General features: G+C 42.0%; 1 protein-coding gene across 4 annotated transcripts in view; it reads right to left on the bottom strand.

The window, feature by feature from the left end:
• The window catches only part of pcsk5b (proprotein convertase subtilisin/kexin type 5b), a 77,816-nt gene extending 60,022 nt beyond the window's left edge, over window positions 1-17,794 (bottom strand). For all 4 annotated transcript variants that reach the window (XM_030104625.1, XM_030104624.1, XM_030104626.1 and 1 more), the window contains exons 1-3: window positions 17,126-17,794; window positions 12,953-13,057; window positions 1,836-1,988 (exon numbers count right to left, since the gene is read on the bottom strand). In XM_030104625.1, coding sequence (XP_029960485.1) covers window positions 1,836-1,988; window positions 12,953-13,057; window positions 17,126-17,305 — 438 coding nt within the window. In that variant the 5' untranslated portion in view covers window positions 17,306-17,794. The remainder of the gene's footprint in view (window positions 1-1,835; window positions 1,989-12,952; window positions 13,058-17,125) is intronic.

Raw genomic sequence — 17,794 nt, 5'->3', positions numbered from 1 at the left:
AGGACAATAGACACTATATTTTAATCAAAAGACAACCAGGCATTTGTGCTTATTATAGAATCACTTGTTATATTTTTTATAAATATAGGATCAGGATAATGTGTTCAATGCTGGAACCAAGCTGTTAGTTTTCAGCAAAAACCAAAGACCAGGGAAACACATGAAACACAACGCCAACGAAACCTCAATCGCACGTCAATGCTGTGGAGGAGAGGACATGCTTTTATATAAAAATCACTGATAAGAATGTGAAATCGAGCAATGATTCCTGGCAGAGGTCAACTACTACTTCTGGACAACCAATTTTTATTGATGTCTCCTTGGTTCAACTCAACCAACTTTAATGATTAGCTCCTTATCAGGTGCTCTGCAGAGCTTGATGACACATTTATTGGATTTTGATGTAGTGGAGTTTAGAGGAATGCTTGTTAGTTACATCTGTTTGAAAGTAAAATAATGAGAGAAATATTGTAAAACCGTGATCTTAACATTCTTCAGATAAAATCTGGCTGTTGGAATTACAGGAGAAAAAAAAAAAATCCAACAGCTTGCTGCAACCAACATCTGGATGGAAATTAATTCCGATAGGATATAAATGGACACAAAGTATCACATGCTACATGCACCAACTTTAAATTAACTTTGGGGGGGTGTACTTATTTTAAAATCAGTTAGGTGAACAGATGCTCAGCAGAAAGTACCAACACACTCCTGCTTTCATTTTTTCCTATACAGGAGCATAACAATTCCCCAGAATTTTCAGAGGACCTCAGTCTCACGTTGTGATGTGTGGCAAAGATCAACACTGAGATTTTATTAGAGGGAACGCACAAAGTCTGACATGTAATAATGTTATTTCGACGCCGTTGTCAAAACGTCAGTCTGAAAGGTGCCTGAAAGTCTGATATGATTCACTAGGAATGCCATATGTGCCACCAGCTCTTATTTATTTGTACGTCTGTGAAACATTTAGAAGCGTAACAGTCAGTCCCAAAATAAACATATTGATTTATTTGTTTTTAACCGAGGTCTCCTGTAACACAGACCCTGACTTTGACAAGACACTCACTTCAGACGTGGTCCTCAGATTCTGTCGTTTTAGAGTGATTTCAGTGAGAAAACCATTCTTTTCCATGAATCACTGAAAGAAAGTAATGCGGATTCATCTGATATTTGTGTCAATCTGTGCTCTTGACCCAAGTCTCTGAATGGTAAACAGAGAAATACAAGCACGTGCTGTACCAGGTGACTGTGAGAAATGACAGCCTTCCAAAAGGAACTTGACAACACAAACAAGTTCAGCGAGTCCCATACTAAAGTTTGAAGAATGAGAAGCTGGTGGTCAAAGTACCAGAATTTATCTCTCCTGAGTTAACTATTGACAGAGGTGAGGACACTGAACCACAAGAAAGACACACATAAAGCTAAAAGAGCAATGATCTGAAGGTGTATGGCTGAGATATGATAAGCTCACGAAATAGAGAGCGAGAGAGAGAGAGATAGTGGTTGAATCCACAAGCACAGGGTTTCTTAGTTTGATTGCAAATTCTCACATTTCAACTTGAGGAAAGTCAAAATTTTGATCACTGAGGTCTTTTTGTTCCTTGACTCATTGAAGTAAGACTAAATCCCTCCGATCCTGCAGTAATCAGGGCCACAGCGTGACCTCAGCTGACCTTCAACCTACAATCTGGATAAGTGCGTGAAGTGTTGGAGACGAACAAGGCGAGCGTGGCGTCGACTCATCAGGTGTTCAAGTTTCAGAGGCTGTACGGTCTTTGCTTTGGCGCAGCCGAACACAAAGGAAGTGTGGGATACGAATACAGCGCACTCACAATGTACCACATACTGCTCCACTTGGCATCATTGTAGAATATGTTGTTTTGGGGCGGGCTGCTGTAGGCGGGGCTTGACAGGGAAAGGGGCGGGGCTGGTTTATAATCCCTCTTGATCCTCCTCTTCACCACCTGCTGCTGTATCCACTCCACCTGAAACACACGAACACAGACGGCAGATAAAAGAAACTGAGGAGGCTTCAAATAACAACACACAGCCGTGGGATCAGTTCATTGTGAAGTTTTTAAAGACCCCAATAAAATCAATTGCCCTTTTATCTCGTGTCTATTGGTTCTACTGGAAATGCACCAGCAGCTCGTGGCTGCGAGTACACACGTAATGTAAGTTTCGCTTATGGAGTCTACAAGGTTCTGCCTCTATTATGAAGTGTTTTCACCACAAACGAGTAAATATACAGACTCTAAACCAACCCAGCATCTATTCAGAAGACCTTTAAAGTATCAGGAGTCACAGCTTCAATAAAAACGGCCTGTGGAAGTGGCTTATATTTCCTCTCTTTGAAGTGATGAAGTGGCTATATATCTGGACCAAAGATACAAAAATCCCTCAGAAATATATGTGAGCTGCATAACTGCTGTAGCTGCCGAAAGAGGCAAGGCAACACATCACAGAGCAGCAACATTAAATAGATTATTGTTCTGAGTGTCAGTGGCATTTTATCTCACTGTAAACAGAGAAAATCTTTGAATTGTTTTTACCTAAAGAAAGAAAACGTTCTGAAGCCTCCGACAAAAGCTTGTGAAAAAAGCACTGCACAGAGTAAACCTGCCTGCTCATGAGTAAAGTAAAACGGCTTGTTTATTGAAAAATGTTCTGTATGAGATATCGGCATTCGGTAGTGACAAAAGACAAACGACTGCCGAATTGATCAACATTTCACCAACGTATAGCCAAACAGTAGTATATTTTATTCATTTAGTCGACGAGGATTAAGCGAGAAGCTAATCAGAGCTCTTTCCTCTGCGAAGCAGACAGGCTAATGCACACAGACGCACATGTGCACCGAAGGCTCAGATGTCTCTCAGGTAACATCAATCTCTCAAATGTTATGGGCTCGCTTCAAGGCGCACGGCATTCCTTGGCAGGACTCTCACTTCGCTTTCAAATGGAATTTTCCGATTTCAAAATCATCATTGTTGGATCCGAACGGGAACAGCTTAACCCGCTCGCATGACCACGGTCATCCCTTTTACAGAAACCCCGAAAACCCTGTGTTTAGTCTAGCGGGCTTTATTTGCATGAAAAATGTACCAACCACGACAACACCGAATGAAACACGAGCAGGCATGAGACTGGCACACGAGGGGGAGGACGGGAAACTCTCTGGGATTCTGAAACCTGGGATATAAATATTTCTTTAGCAAATGACTCTCAGACAAAGTTTGCACCTAAACATGATTGCATGACCGCTTACACAGACTTGGGAGTTTTTTTAAACTTTCTTTAAGTAATACTGCATTCCAAATTGCGCAATCTCTCTGAGAGAAAATGTGAATAAGATAATCAGTGGAATGATTTTCACACTGCAGAAGATACGCTATTTTGTTGCACAGATTTTCAGCTCCAGAAATCCATGGCTGTAGTGAACAATGTCCGACTGTAAAGACAAAGCTTTTCTGCACATCAATACAGCACAAACAGACAGGAGAAAAAGAAAGATGGGGGGGGGGGGTTTAGTAGTTGACATAATGACTGCAGAGTGATTATCTGATCTCATGCGCTGAAACAATCTGCCAGGCTCTCCGGAGAGTTGGAGAGCGACGCAACAAGACAAGATAAAAAGAGAGAGAAAGAGAGGCGATAAAGAGCTGAGGAGAAAGAGTCCCAGGGGAGTCAATAAAAAAATACTGAGCGGGGAGGGGTGTGAAGCGAAAACAAATAGTGAGAGAGACCCATAGAGAGCAGGCGAAGGGAGGATAATTGATTTTATAAATAACATCGGTTTAATGGCTCAAGTATGTAGCTCTTTACAGATGGTGAAGCAGCGCGAGGAAGGAACGAGAGAGAGAGAGAGAGAAAAGAAAGAGAAAGTGTAAGCTGACGTAATTTAATAACTGTGTGGATGCTCCAAGTTGGGGAGGGGTGGGGGGCATGTTATGTTTTAGCCTGATGCTCCTTTGGTCTGCCGAGGTCTCAGCTCATTTCACTCCAACATCTCAGGACCATCAGCTTCAAAGCAACCGTTTACACACGCCATTAGCTCCGAAACAACTCTGTCATCAGGAATTGTGCATGAGCGCTTCTCCGCAAAGCCACTGGTGTACCATTGCAATTTGCATACATTAGCATAGAATCAAGCACAATCACTTGGATCTGCAGTGCAACTCTAAGCTGCTATCGTTCCGAACTTGGCAGTTCCAACGTCGTCTGATGAGAAACGAATTAACATCTCCTGTACTTACACAAACTGACTGAGTTCATCTACAGAATGAGGCAAAGGCTCCACATGTAGTGGAAGAATAAAGACAGCACTGGTTTGAAGGTACATTTGCAGTTTAGCCCTTCCCTGAAATCTCGGATGGGGATTCACACGTAATGAGTAAGTGCATCCACCAATCTGAACCGATCTCAAACTTCATGCATCGATCATTCATGTTTTTAAACCGTCACCACGACCTCCACTTTAACACTTTCACGGTCCACACAAGACGCGTGAGGTGTCATTACAACCATACACTTCATATTTTCACGATGCTTTCCCGATGCATCGCTTCTAAAACACACTGGAGCATTCAGCAGTGTCGGAGACAGGAAGCCATTTGATTGTTTGAGCATTACAAAAAAAATGTTCATTCCAAAAAAAGCTTTGTGAGGTTAACAGGCCAAAAAATAATTGGGAATCACTACCAAAAAAATTATGGTATTTTGAGATTCTATTAGATTAATTGGGCGTTTACAAGCAGCTTGGAGAAGTGGCAGCAGTTGAGCTGAAAGTCAAAGCACTTGGAGTGAATGTTGTTTGAGTAGAAATTAAATTCTCCTCCGAGTTGATGTATGAGATGACAGGACTTGTTTGACTCTTTTCTGGATTTTGACAGAAGCAACCGGAGCAGCACTGCAGGAGGCGGCCATGTTACTTATTAGTTATCGTTCTATGAGAGCTGTAAACTGGAATGCGGGAGCTTCCCAAGATCATATGTTCTAAGCTGATTGAAGAAAAAAGGTGTAGCATCTTATATTGTGTGTCACTTCATGCTCAAAGACGAGACTATAAAGCTGTTAGTAAAAGTCAAAGGAAAGTTATTTATACTGACAAATAACAGTGTGCATAGCGAAAGTAAAATCTCAAATTAAAGCCTGATCAAAAATTTGGAACTGTGACCTCAATAGAGCGGACCGTTTGCCACTATTATCACTTCTGCTCTTCAATTTGGAAATCGAAGGACAATTAAGCATACGGATACAAAGAGGTTCAACATTTATAAACATAAAAAAAGAAAAAAGAATTCAAACAGGTAAACTATAGCCAACATTATCAAAATTATACATAGTAAAAACAAATCAGCTTAATTTGAATGATTTTTGCAGAAACACAAAATGCTTGTCTATCAGATAATTATTGGAAAAAATACATATTGTTTTTATACTGGAATATATGAGCTCACAAAGCAGAAGGCTATCCATAAAAGACAAATTAGTGTATTACCGTGTTTTTGTTTTCTGTCTTTCCATTCTTTCAAACTTTCCATCTTCGTACGGCTTGTGTTGACAGAGTGAACATTACATAATGGCTCAGTTTTTCAATGAAAAACACTTTCGTCATCTCTTTGCAGGATGATCACACGCTGCAGATTTATCATTCATGTTTGAGCGCCAATTCTCTGACTGGTTCTCAGTCAGGACCAACTGCTCCTCTCAATTAACTCCAGCCTGGTGGAACCAAAGAGCGATCCACTAAACACCTGTGTTCCTTATCCACCCTCCACTACGTCGTCATTTCTCCAATACACTCCGCACCACCTCGGTCGTTCACGTCTCTCATCACTTTCATTCATCTGCTTCTTTCTTATCGTCCCCCCCCTTCATTTAATTTTTGGGCTTCTTCTCGGCAGATGCCCATTTCTCTCTCAGATTACCCGTCTTTCTCTCCGTCTCTCTCTCTCTCTCTCTCTCTCTCTCTCTCTCTCTCTCTCATTCCCACTCCAGCCCCCCCTCCCTCCTTTCCCTCCCTCGCTCATTCGCTCTGTGTAAGGGTTTGCAGGTGGCTCTCGCTGGCTGGGTCAGTAACCAGGGGAAACTGGGGAAGAGTTCACTTCAATGGAACAAATGGGAACAAATTGATCCACTTTCACTGCTGTTTGTGTAACGATGTTTGAGCTGGAGGCGAAAAAAAAAATGCAGAAAAAAAAAAAATGGCCAAAGGCTAGTGAGCAGGCTGCTCACAGAAACTTTTGGACCGCTGCTAGAAGTCAGTGCTTGTGCTCTCTTAGGAGCATTTCAGGAACTCGGTCCAAGCAGACAACACAGACCCACAACTTCTCACACACAGTCCAGGCAGCGGTGCCGGGTCGGCCAGCTGTAGGTGCTTGTCTGAGGGCGTCTGCTCTTTAATGGCTCGTCTGTTAAACAAATTCTGCCTGAAACAGATCCACGAGTTGTTGGCAAATTCACGCGAGCGCAGTTCTGCATGGTTTAGTCTCATGATACCTGCACAAATTCCAATTACGCCCAAGGTCCTGGCAGCTGCCCAAAACTCAATGCAACGATGCTCCAAGTGTCCTTGTCAGCCACATTTTTATGAATACATCGAGTTCAACAGACAGATGTATGATGAAAAAAAAAAACTGAGTCCTGAGGGATAAATACTGGGCATACTTCGACTGTTTCGACTGTTTATTCATTGGATTTGCACTCGTCTGACCTCATCCTACCACAAGGTGAAATACGCTCCTCAAGTGGCGTGATTCCTCGGGGCTCATCGGCGTCACAAGTTATTGAAATTTAGTTTTGCTCTTAGAGACATTTTTTGCATTTTAGGCAAACCCAGCGAGGATTCAGACGAAGCCACACCTGGCACTCCAGTTCCCTGCACATGTCTGGATAAATGACTTCAAGTAAACAAGAGTCTCGTTAAGTGAAACCGTCTGGAAACGCTGTCCTCCTGCAGCAGAATGCCACGAACTGACAATCACCAAGGCGTTCAGCAGTCTGGTTTTTTTTTTTCCACTCTCTGCTAATTTCTGCAGCAAATTCAAAAGTTGAAAAAAAGGAAAGAAAAAATAAAACAACCTCAGTCTGCAGTGTCGTAATTGTTGCTTACAGTAAACTTGGAATAGATTTCAGACAAAGCAAACAAAGTGTCTTTGAAAGAAAAAAACTGCGTAACAACCCACAAAAAAGGTCTGTGGCTGTCCAGACTTTCTTGAAAATCCCAATATGAACGAGACATTGGTGAAAATCAGCGTCTCTCTGCAAGGTGCTGATTGATGACTTGCTGTTAATAAACCGTTTCCCATGGAAATTCTGCAATTTTTGAAAAAACTGATTTTCAAAGACTTCAAGACTACATCAAAGGAAAGAGACACTCGGATCCAAAAAGGTATTTAGGAAATCAATGTTTTCAGACAGCAATAGAGTGAGTGGACAGTATCCAAGGACAAATACAGTCATTCCCATAAACATTGGGACACTGACACAACGATGGCCGACTTCACCCGTCGCGACAGATCTACGGACCTGATGCCGAGTGTTGACCTCACCAGATTTCAAATGCAAATACAACTGAAACAAACTTTGCATCGTCGGTCTGCAGCCTGTGAATAAAGAAAATGAGGGAAAGATACACACCAGGTAAAGGAAAGGCTCAGAAGCAACTGGTCCTGTTTACGTTTTAGTGGTAGAGTGCGATATTGTTTTTTATCTAAATAGCAGAGATGTGTTGTAGTTCCCAGTTTAAATACAGTTTTTTTTTTTAAATCTAAAAGCTTCTTCTCAATGGGCATTGAACACTGCTGACACAGAATGCAACTGTTGGACACTGGGATAATTATTGTTAAAGAAATATATATTGGTCCTTCAATAAATGCTTATAAATATAAGAAATAAAGAACAATGCACATATGACAACAGTCTAACAAAAACAAAATCTTGAATTTACCTTCAGAGTGTCTATTGGTCCTGCTTTGCTCTGAGAAGTTGAGTGAGCTTTCCTTCAACTAAATAAGATTTTTTTAAGCAGATCTGAGTTAAGTTTTATTGTGATGATGCAATTTCATATTTGACTTTAACAAAAACAAGTCTATACATGTTATCGTGATACTACGCACAATTCTATACAATATTTTCCCCTTCTGCTTTTACCTCTATGCATTTCATATGACTCTTCTACACACACAGTCGAGAGTTTTTGTTCTTTTTTTTTTTTTATTTGTCTGAGTTTAAGATGCAGTAAATATGAATAAAGTTGAGTACTGGACCTGATAGAAATTAAATAACTGGCTGTCATTACATGGGCATAAATAATAGGAAAGGCTGGCCAGGATGAAAATGCTTCATGTGAACACTCCGATTCTGATCGACTAAGATCCGATTGGATTAAAAAAATCCATTTCAAACAAGAGAGTAGCTGATTCCAATCCTTATCCAAACAGTCTGTGTGCACAATTGTCCCGATCATGTCTCTCTACTTGAAATCAAACTATCCATACTTCACACAACACCAAGTATGCCTTTTTGAGAAAAATGTTGGGAGCAAAGCACAGCTGGTCAAATCGAAAGCAAAAACTGGTCTCAATCATATAACTGTCTTTTCCTGATCAGACTCTTAACACAGAGAATGTTACTCTGGTGTTGCAAGAAGCTTGATTAGACAAATTCCAAAATTCATCTTCAATACCGCTGGACTTCAAGGTAAATGTAGATGTGGGGTCATGTGCACAGGTAAGAGAATTACTGCTAAAGAAGAAATGAACTTATGATTATGGACTCATAAAAAGTTTAGTTGCACAAATTCAGTGAGCAATGTGGAAATATTGCCGAATTATGGTCTTTTGTCCAAGTGTAGGCTCTGATGGATTGATAGACTGATGCACTTTGATCGAAGGGACACCCAAATGTCTGCAAATGAATAGTTGATGATTGTAAAGGCTTCGAAATATAATAGAATAGAAACATTTCATTAATCCCAGAAGGACATTCCTCACAGCAAATTTTCCAGTGTTGAATTAACTCTGAAAGTGTTAAGAGTGGTCTTATATATACACTGCTGTAGTGTTAAATGTAAGTGTTAAAATATACACTTTAAAGTGTTCATTCTAAGAATTAACACTGTATAGAGTTAAATAGGAACACTGGTCAACAGAGAGGAATATTAATATAACTCTACAGAGTGTCAGCATTACAAAATTAACACTGGTCAGTGTTGAGATTTTAACACTACAAAAGTGTATATATGAGACCACTGTTTAACACTTTCAGAGTTAATTCAACACTGGAAAATTTGCTGTGCTGCAACATAGCTCCACACAGAGAGGGACACAGAATAAAGTGTAACTACTGGGTGTGATTACACCAAACCTGCATATAGCTATGTGCTATCTTTAATCTGCTAGAAACTAAATTGACAACAGAAGCTGAAGTAATATCTAAACAAGAAACAAATAGATCTCCTGGGAGAGTCATGTAGCACAACTCGTCATGTCTGAAGGTTTTAACTTCAGGAACTCACATAAAATGAATTAACAGCAACTGAACTAAAAGTTTCTAGTATTTGAGGAAATGTAAAAATCAGAGATCTGCCTGAAAAGGTTTGTTTTGAATGACTGTTCCCCTTTCCTCAAATCTCTTCCACAAAGTCATTGAAAGATGCAAAATTTCCACAACCCGTGAAACCACAGTGGCCACATTTCAGGAAGTGCACAGAGCAGAGCGGAACTAAGAGCGAGGCCTGAAGACACACACTCTCCCCGGGCGGATGACCTTTCACCAGCCTGGAAGGAGAAGTGGTCTTTAACCCCTGATTCAAGTGACGGTGCAGTTAGGTGGATGCCATAAAGTGGTAATCTGTGCTGTGCTGTCACCATGGTAGCATGCGTGCCAGTGAGCAGTGCGGATGGCAGGGTGCGCCTTCCGTGGCATCGCTACACCCTCTGACTCACACACACACGCAGAACACACACGGCTGTCTTTATTACAAAACCTTTTTGCAAAAACATCATTAGTGGCATGCCAGACTGCGTCGCGCCAAACTGGCCGTTATGTTCATCCCAAACCCGCAGACAGGTCTGCAGAGTACCCAGAAGGCATAGCGACCCATCGGGAGAACGCTGACAGTTCCCTGTCTCCACTTCACCCTTCTTTTTGTTCGGTTCCTCTAATCTCATCTTTCCCCTCTTCTTTTCATCCTCCTCATGTTGAAATAGCTAATTTTCTCTTTTCTCTAATTTAACCTCTCTGATCTACTCTTCCAGAATCTCTCAGTTTGTTGGCCAGCTGGCATCGGGACGCCGTCCTCCCTCCACCATGGCGCAGTGTCAGGCTCGCGAGGGCATGAGCAGCAAAGACAGAGGGAGAAAGACGAGAGAAACGGAAGAAGAAAGTTGAGGGAGTCCAAGGAGGTTCGAAAAAAAAGGGAATGGCAGGTAAGGACAGCGGGCGAACAATAAAACCCGAGTGGACAAAAAAAAAAAAAACGCAGGAAAGAAAAGAAATTGAAGGAAACAATAAACCAGAGGACAACAAGATAAGTGGAAAACCGAAGGTGACAGGTGCAGTCTTTTCATTCTCCGCTGCCCCTATAACATCCGTCCTGTTTATAATCACACTGCGTCATTATCATTCTTCACCATTCAGCCTGCAGTCATGTGAATGCACAGATTCAAACTAACTTATGCCCTTGAATCCACTCTATGGAATATGCAGGCAAGGCCTCCCCCGCCGTACGAAAACCCCTAAATCTCCTCACGTCTGTCTTGTTTGCTCAGGGATCAGGTCCCAGCCTGTTTGATAAAGTGGTCCGCTTCATCTAACAGGCAGACATCGACAAGTTTGAGTCGGATACAAGGATGAGGGAAAATATGTAAACGGTAACGTAAGGTTTTTACATGTCAGGAATGACTCATTTCCATAACCTCATTTGTCTTTGAAATCCATTTGAAGCTGCATCTTCAGCCCTGTCAACACACGGCACAAAACAACACCAGGAAAAAGGTGGAACTGAATACCATTAAATCGAATCAACAAACTAAGCGTATTTTCCTGAGCCACAACTGTGAGACTCAGGCCTCATTCATAATGCAGCCGAGGTCTGATGACCGAGTGAAGTAGAGAGAGGTGCACAGCACGGGTTTACTCAAGGTCAAAAGCTTAGATAGAAGGTCAGACAACCAAAATCATATGGAAGCAAGTGAACCTGAATAACTTAGTTTATAGTCCAGGATTTGATCTTTAAATTCAACGAGGCAGTCAGCATGTCAAAGCATTACAGCTGAAAACATTTTCATGCATTCGTTTAACATTGGTAATGATGAACTGAAAAAAGTTTCACTCACAAAACTTGAACCATTGGACTGTTTTTATAAATTAGTTTTAAAATTCAAGTGTATGCTTGTTTTTGTGTGTCACTGTTAATCTGTGATGTTGAGAACCTAAAGTTTGTTGCACACAACCTCATGAGGATACAGTCACTGTGAGGACAAAAATGCAAGGCTGCATGCAGAAAGATCTGAACTGCTTGGAAGAACCCATGTTTTAGAGCAGAGTAGAGGTCAAACGCTCATTTTAGTGCAGAGGCCACAAACATCCCATTTTGAACTTCAGTGTCCTGAACCAGTTAATTGGTAAAATAACAACCTTTGACTATGTAGAAAAACTCCACTTGTTTTCCCTTTGTGTTCATGCTGGAGAATAAATACACAAATGTAGCTTAGTTTTTAAAGAATATTAATTTTCCAAACCCAGTAGCAAGCTTTCACTGCTGCATCAATGACTTATCAGCTCAGGTATACCGACTAAAACACTGCAATAGACAGTTAATAAATTACCAGCGGCATCTAAAATCTACTTTTATTTGTACTTTGTAAGGCCACCTCACTGGTCAGATCAAACTTTTTAGAGTAAAAGTTCTGGCCCAAGCACCATATGTTTGACATGTTTGACTTTAAATCTCTCCAATCAGCAAGTGATCCCTCCTTCAAAGTGAACACGATGCAGAAACCAGAAACAAAACAAATAATTTAAGTAAGGGGTGCAGTGTACTTGGAAACTGAATCATTGATTTTCTGTGTTTTTGAGAGCAAAGTTGGCTGCAGAGGTTCATCAAAACATATTGATTTTAAAATTGCTGAGTTACTGTATCATCAATTATATCTGTATTTAAGAGAAAACCATTTGTTTCGTCTTATTCGGTTGAACCATCTATGCACAATATACAGCAACAGCTGAAAAAAGCCAAGCAAGGCATAGGTGATGAATTGAGTCAGTTACTGCACAGGTTGTTGAAACTGTAATAAGTGATTTCTAAAATCTAAAAGTGCTGAGTCTGTGGATTAAGGAAAGTGGTCGGATGGGCTTCATTTATCAATTTTCATCTGTCGGTGTACAGAATCCATCAGAACAGTGTGAAAGGACAGGAACAAAATGATTTTCCTGTAGTGTGGTAGCTCCTGTCCTCGTGAACACTGTGTCCCTGTAAAAGCCGGTCCATGTGCAGGTCTTGTGCCGCATCCTCCAGAACAGGAAAACACAGTCAGCTGAGCTGGTATGCAAAGAATATTACACGTACAAACAAAACCACAGAGGAAGTAACGATTTGGCCACTTCCCAATATATTATTAATTTTTTTTTTTTTTTTTTGCCAAAAAATTAACAAAACTTCATGAAAGAATAAAACACACAATGAAGAATGAAGGAAAGTCTTTGTCACTAAAGTTTGTCATAAGTCTGCTAAAGTCATAAAGATATTTTGTGAAATATCTACAATAATAAAAGAAAACGTTTTACGTGAAACAAAAGGGAGGCTAAAATCTGGACTTCCTTCTTTGAGCATGTTCTCCTTGTTCTTTGCCACAGTGGATCATCTTTCTCTCGATGCTCTTCGTCTACTGTGTCTTCCGTCCTCACTCCAATGCACTAAACTATCCACGACTGACAGGCTTACCTTGGGCTCCATGGAGATGAAACTATGCCGACCACGACTGGACAACGTTGACCTCTTGATAGTCCGACTATGGAAGAAGTGATAGTGGTCTTTGAGATCCCCGATCTGCAGAGGGAAAAAAAACAATATGAAGACTTAACAGAATGTTTCATTTGTTCAGTTTCTCTTCCTCCTGCAGCAAAAACCCAATCTTTCACTATTTAATTCTTAGGTGCATTTGAAGGTCACCGCGTAGGTTTTTCTATACGTTTTGGAGAACTTCAACTCCCTTGTGGATCCATGTATCTTGGAGTAATCCCTGTCTGACTCAAAGATGTTGAGATCAGGGCTCTGTGAGAGCCCAACCATCTGCTGCAGGACTTCTTGTCACCAAAGATTGATCTGTATTAATGTCTCTTCAGCTGCATCTTTGTTGAAAGAATATATGTGGAGCTCATCAGAGACCTACTTTGTCTTATTTCAAGCATGACAATCCAAATATCCCAAATCCAGAGACTTGTTCAGTATATTTTATAAATGTATATATGGGTAAAAATAACAAACACACAAGCAAAACTTGAAAAGTACTTTAAACATGTAAATGTTGCTGTCTCCAAGAAGCCTAGTGAAAGCTGCCAGATTCATTTCTCTGAACTTTGAAGCAGGATGGAAGGGTGTTTCATGTGGCTCAAATCAAGCTTTGGGATGTGGACTAAACAGCAAGACAACAGGAGCTGCAAGTCAAAAAGAAATCAACAAAGAAACAGAGTCAGAGACAAATGCACAGACACATCCTGACAAATGAGTGACAGAGAGAGGAGAAGGAAGACAGACAGCGAGCTGCTGGACGGTGATTAGTTTTAATAATTGATAAAGACCATACAATCCGTTAGATGATCAAACTGTCATGGCTGCCAGGAGTCCTGTGGAGTGTCACTGATCCACGGAGGAGATCTACCACTGCAGAGCCCATTAGATCAGCTTTCAGCTCATGTAGGTACAAACATTCGCCAACTTACCACAACAAAGCATCTTGCAGTTGTATTTGGCTGAAAAAAAACTTCCCTGCATTGCCCATCTGCCCAATAATGTATTATTTTGAATTCTGTTATGGTATTATCATAGTAATGGCTCATCAGGGTCATGTGGTGAGGGGCGTTCTGATGCTCAAAGCCACATATTGAATATAAACTTCAGTAGAAACTTTCTTGTTCTTTGAATCAGTTTGCAACAAAATTTGAAATCAAAACATTCACTTCAGTGATTTATCACGTTTTGCCTTCTCGTTGGATGCATCAAACCCGCAGAAATTTACCAAGGATCACCAGAAATTAGTTTTTACAGCAGTTTAAACTAAACAAGACTGCGCAACACTCCTTTTTTTGTCCACAGTTACCAGAAAAAAAGACTGACACGACACAAGATGAGAGCTCACACATGCTGTGCAGAATTCTGCTTATGCAAAGAAGAAAAATCTCATGGGTCCACAGAAAAGCAAGTGGAATTGCAAAAGACATGTTTTCTAACTTCCCTCTCTGCACAGTGCAAACACAGCAGCCTTTTTACAGCTGCCTGGTTGAAGTGACATGAAGGACAATACTGATAAAATATTCATTTCACTTGTTTGTATTTGCATACAAATGAGGCCAGACGGAGGTAAACTAACAAGATTTTCTTTGTTATGTGCTACAATGCAGAGCAATGCCACTCTACAAAACAAATGCACTTCCAACTTTAAACATGGAGTTTGTACGCATTCATGAATAGTCCCTAAAATCTGCAGCCGACTTCTTTCCTTGCCTGAATGTATGAACTCTCGGGTGTCCTTTGGATCTTCAGACACACTACTTTAGGGTGGATTAAAACAAATTTGCATTGTGAAATCTCCAATTCAAGTACATGGTCAGCATGAAAACTTCAACAAATCACATCGTAGTACTCGCAACACTGGGAAAATATTTCACAAATTGTCTCTTAATGCATGTCTGGATATGGATTATGAGCCTTCTCTCCTGTCTCAACACAAGCACCGATGTGAACCGATATCCACGTCTGGGGCCTTGTCAGCTGATTTAAACTCAATTTGGGCCAGTGTCTTAGTCTGGGAAGGGGGCTCCATGGTTAAGAGGATTACCCAGAATTCCCCAACGAGGTGCTCTCTCACTCCATGCCAACTCTTTTCATCCATCCGTCCATCTATCGTCCCTTCTTTCACCCCTTCCTCCTTCCATCCACCAGTGTGTGGTTATCTTTGTCTGTTTTCCTCTTTCCAGCCCTATCAAGAACACTATATTGTCCCTCTGCCACATTTTTCTGCCCATCCCCCTGTTTTCTTCGCTTTAGCTGATTTGCACAACTTAAAGCTCGTTCCCATCCAGCCATCATATCACCCATCACAAACTGCGCGATAGTCAATCATCCAAGCAACTTGAATTGAGACCGAAACACTTTGATCTCTAGTATCATTAAACTGTATCGAGTCGTCTGGTTTAAGTTTGATCTCGCTCTGCGTTTGAACGCCGGGATCACCCTGATATACGAGGGAGGGGGTTTGATGACGGGGATGTCAGAGTTCACATTGGGCAACCAGAGTGTGCTGTTATCACTCCCATGGGAGCGGCTTTCAGCTGACCCCAAAACCAGGAAGTGAAGTAAAACTGTTGTCTATGAGGTGTCAAAGTCCAATGAACGCTGCATATTGAGATGGAAATTAGGGCGAATGGTGGGGGTTGGGGGCGACACTACACTCCACAGGGGAATTCCTATGGGGGGGGTGGTATGGAAAGGAAAGGGGGGGGGACTCTACACATTAGTTCCCGTCAAAGAGAAGGGATAAACGAGGCCATTAAGGCCTGCTCTCTGGGGAGTATAGTGGGTGGGCAGGCGGGATAAGGTGGAGAGGGAGAGGAGGGGGTGTTCAATAGCTGTTGACTAGGCTACCCCACAACAACCTGTCAGAATGCCCCCCTCTGTTCCATGCTGTGTTCACGTCTAACGCTGGCAAGCGTAGACTTGAACTGCCCACGTATTCCGCTTGTATGTGAGCATGTGTGAGGTCCGTATTTGGGTGGAGGGTTTCTCCAGTTCACAAAAGAGCACATGACTGCTCTTTAAACTTCGTCAAAACACATTTCCAAGAGAGCATATAAACTCCTCCTCCTCGGCTTGAGCATTCAATAATCAAATGACATAATATGAGGAGAAGCAGCAAAAATTTTACAAATGTAGATGTGCGCACTCTTTGCTCACGTGCAGTTTTGAGATATTTCCCCCGGATGAGACAACTGCCGTTGCTTTTGGCCTGAAGTGTCAGATCTAACGAAGAGAAGGGCCTTGGACTGTGGGGCATGTATCAACTTGGTGTTCTGAAAAATGTAAGCTATAAAAGATAAGACTTTTTGTTTATATAAACAGGAGTGATGTTTCTGTTGCTGTATTTTTTTTTTCACACAACAATATCAGAATTAGACGGAGGAAATTGCTTTATCTCAAATAAAATCTGAATTCCAAGAAAGTTTATCAAAGCAAGACAGAAAAAGAGGATGTCAACAAGAGTTTGCAACTGAATGAGCAACAATCAAGATGAACACAGACAGAAAAAAAGCAACACTGAAATCCACATCCTTCTTCAACTCATTCTGAACAAATGTCCGTTTTCTCAGCAGGAAAGCGAGGCAGAGGTTTACTGGTCAGACTCTCATATAAACGGGGGAACGCGTATGAACCGAGGAGGAGCGATCATAATGGGACAGTGTCAGAACAAATACCGACGCAGGAGCTGTCTGATCGTGAACCTTTTGCATGCGTCCTCCAAGATCATAAACCAAACACCTCTGACGGTCACACCGGTGTGTCAAACCGTTCGCGCACACGAGAGAGCCGCGAGGCGGATAGTGAGCCACTGTCTCCCCGGAGAGAAGGCACCTGTTGTGCCATCCTGCTGAATTCGCCCCTCTTTGTTCAATATCCGAGAGTCTCTGACAGCAGAGAGCTGAGGGGAGACGTCCGTGGACTTGAAGTCCTCTAGAGTTCAACCTCACAGTCGACTGACAGAGAAATGTTAAAATAATAATAATACTAATCACACATGTGCGTGACACCGCTTGTGCGTTGATGAAAACGTAAGAAGAAAAACCGCACAAAGTCAAAAGTGAGACAGAACTTTTTTTTTTTTTTTTGCAAGAAGAGACTTACCTGTCCCATGTTCCTATAGCCATATTTTTCCGCTATCCGCTCGGCCACCTCGGGTCCACCGGCTATCCTGACTGCCCAGTGGTTGGTGTAAATCCGAGCTGTGCACGGCGGGGACGCGAAGCCGAGACTGAGCGCCAGGACGCAGAGGAAGCTTCTTCTCCAAGCGGCGTTGTGGACCATCTTCCCCCCACTTTTCGCCACACTCTTCTCCTCCTCCTCGTCAGCCGACCAGGCAAACAACCAAACTTCTCTTCTGGCCGAGCGAGAGTCTCATAGAAACAAAAATATCCGGGCAAAAAACGCACCGAGAGAGGGGAAGACAGGGAGAGAGGGGGGCACGACCGGAGCCCCGAAGGGGGAAAAAAATACACCTTATCTTCAAACCTCCGCTTCCCACATGGGAGAGTTGGAAGTTTCGTGTGTCCTCTCTGTTCCCCCTCTCCTTCTCTCTCTTTTTCCCCCTTTTCTTTTTTTTTTTCCACGGCGGACGAGGAGGAAGTGTGCGTGTCTGTGCGCCGTGCGTCTTTGCGCGCGAGTCCGCGTACGTGTGTGTGTGTGTGTGTGTGTGTGTGCGCGCGCGGAGCTCCTCAAAGCTGATTTCTCTTCTCCGCCAACAACTCGGATGTTGGCCGCTCAGCTCATCGGGCTTTCATGTGGCGAAATGGCTAC

Source organism: Salarias fasciatus, chromosome 12, assembly GCF_902148845.1.
Source record: "Salarias fasciatus chromosome 12, fSalaFa1.1, whole genome shotgun sequence".
Lineage (NCBI taxonomy): Eukaryota > Metazoa > Chordata > Actinopteri > Blenniiformes > Blenniidae > Salarias > Salarias fasciatus.
This window is presented reverse-complemented; position numbering and strand designations above follow the sequence as displayed.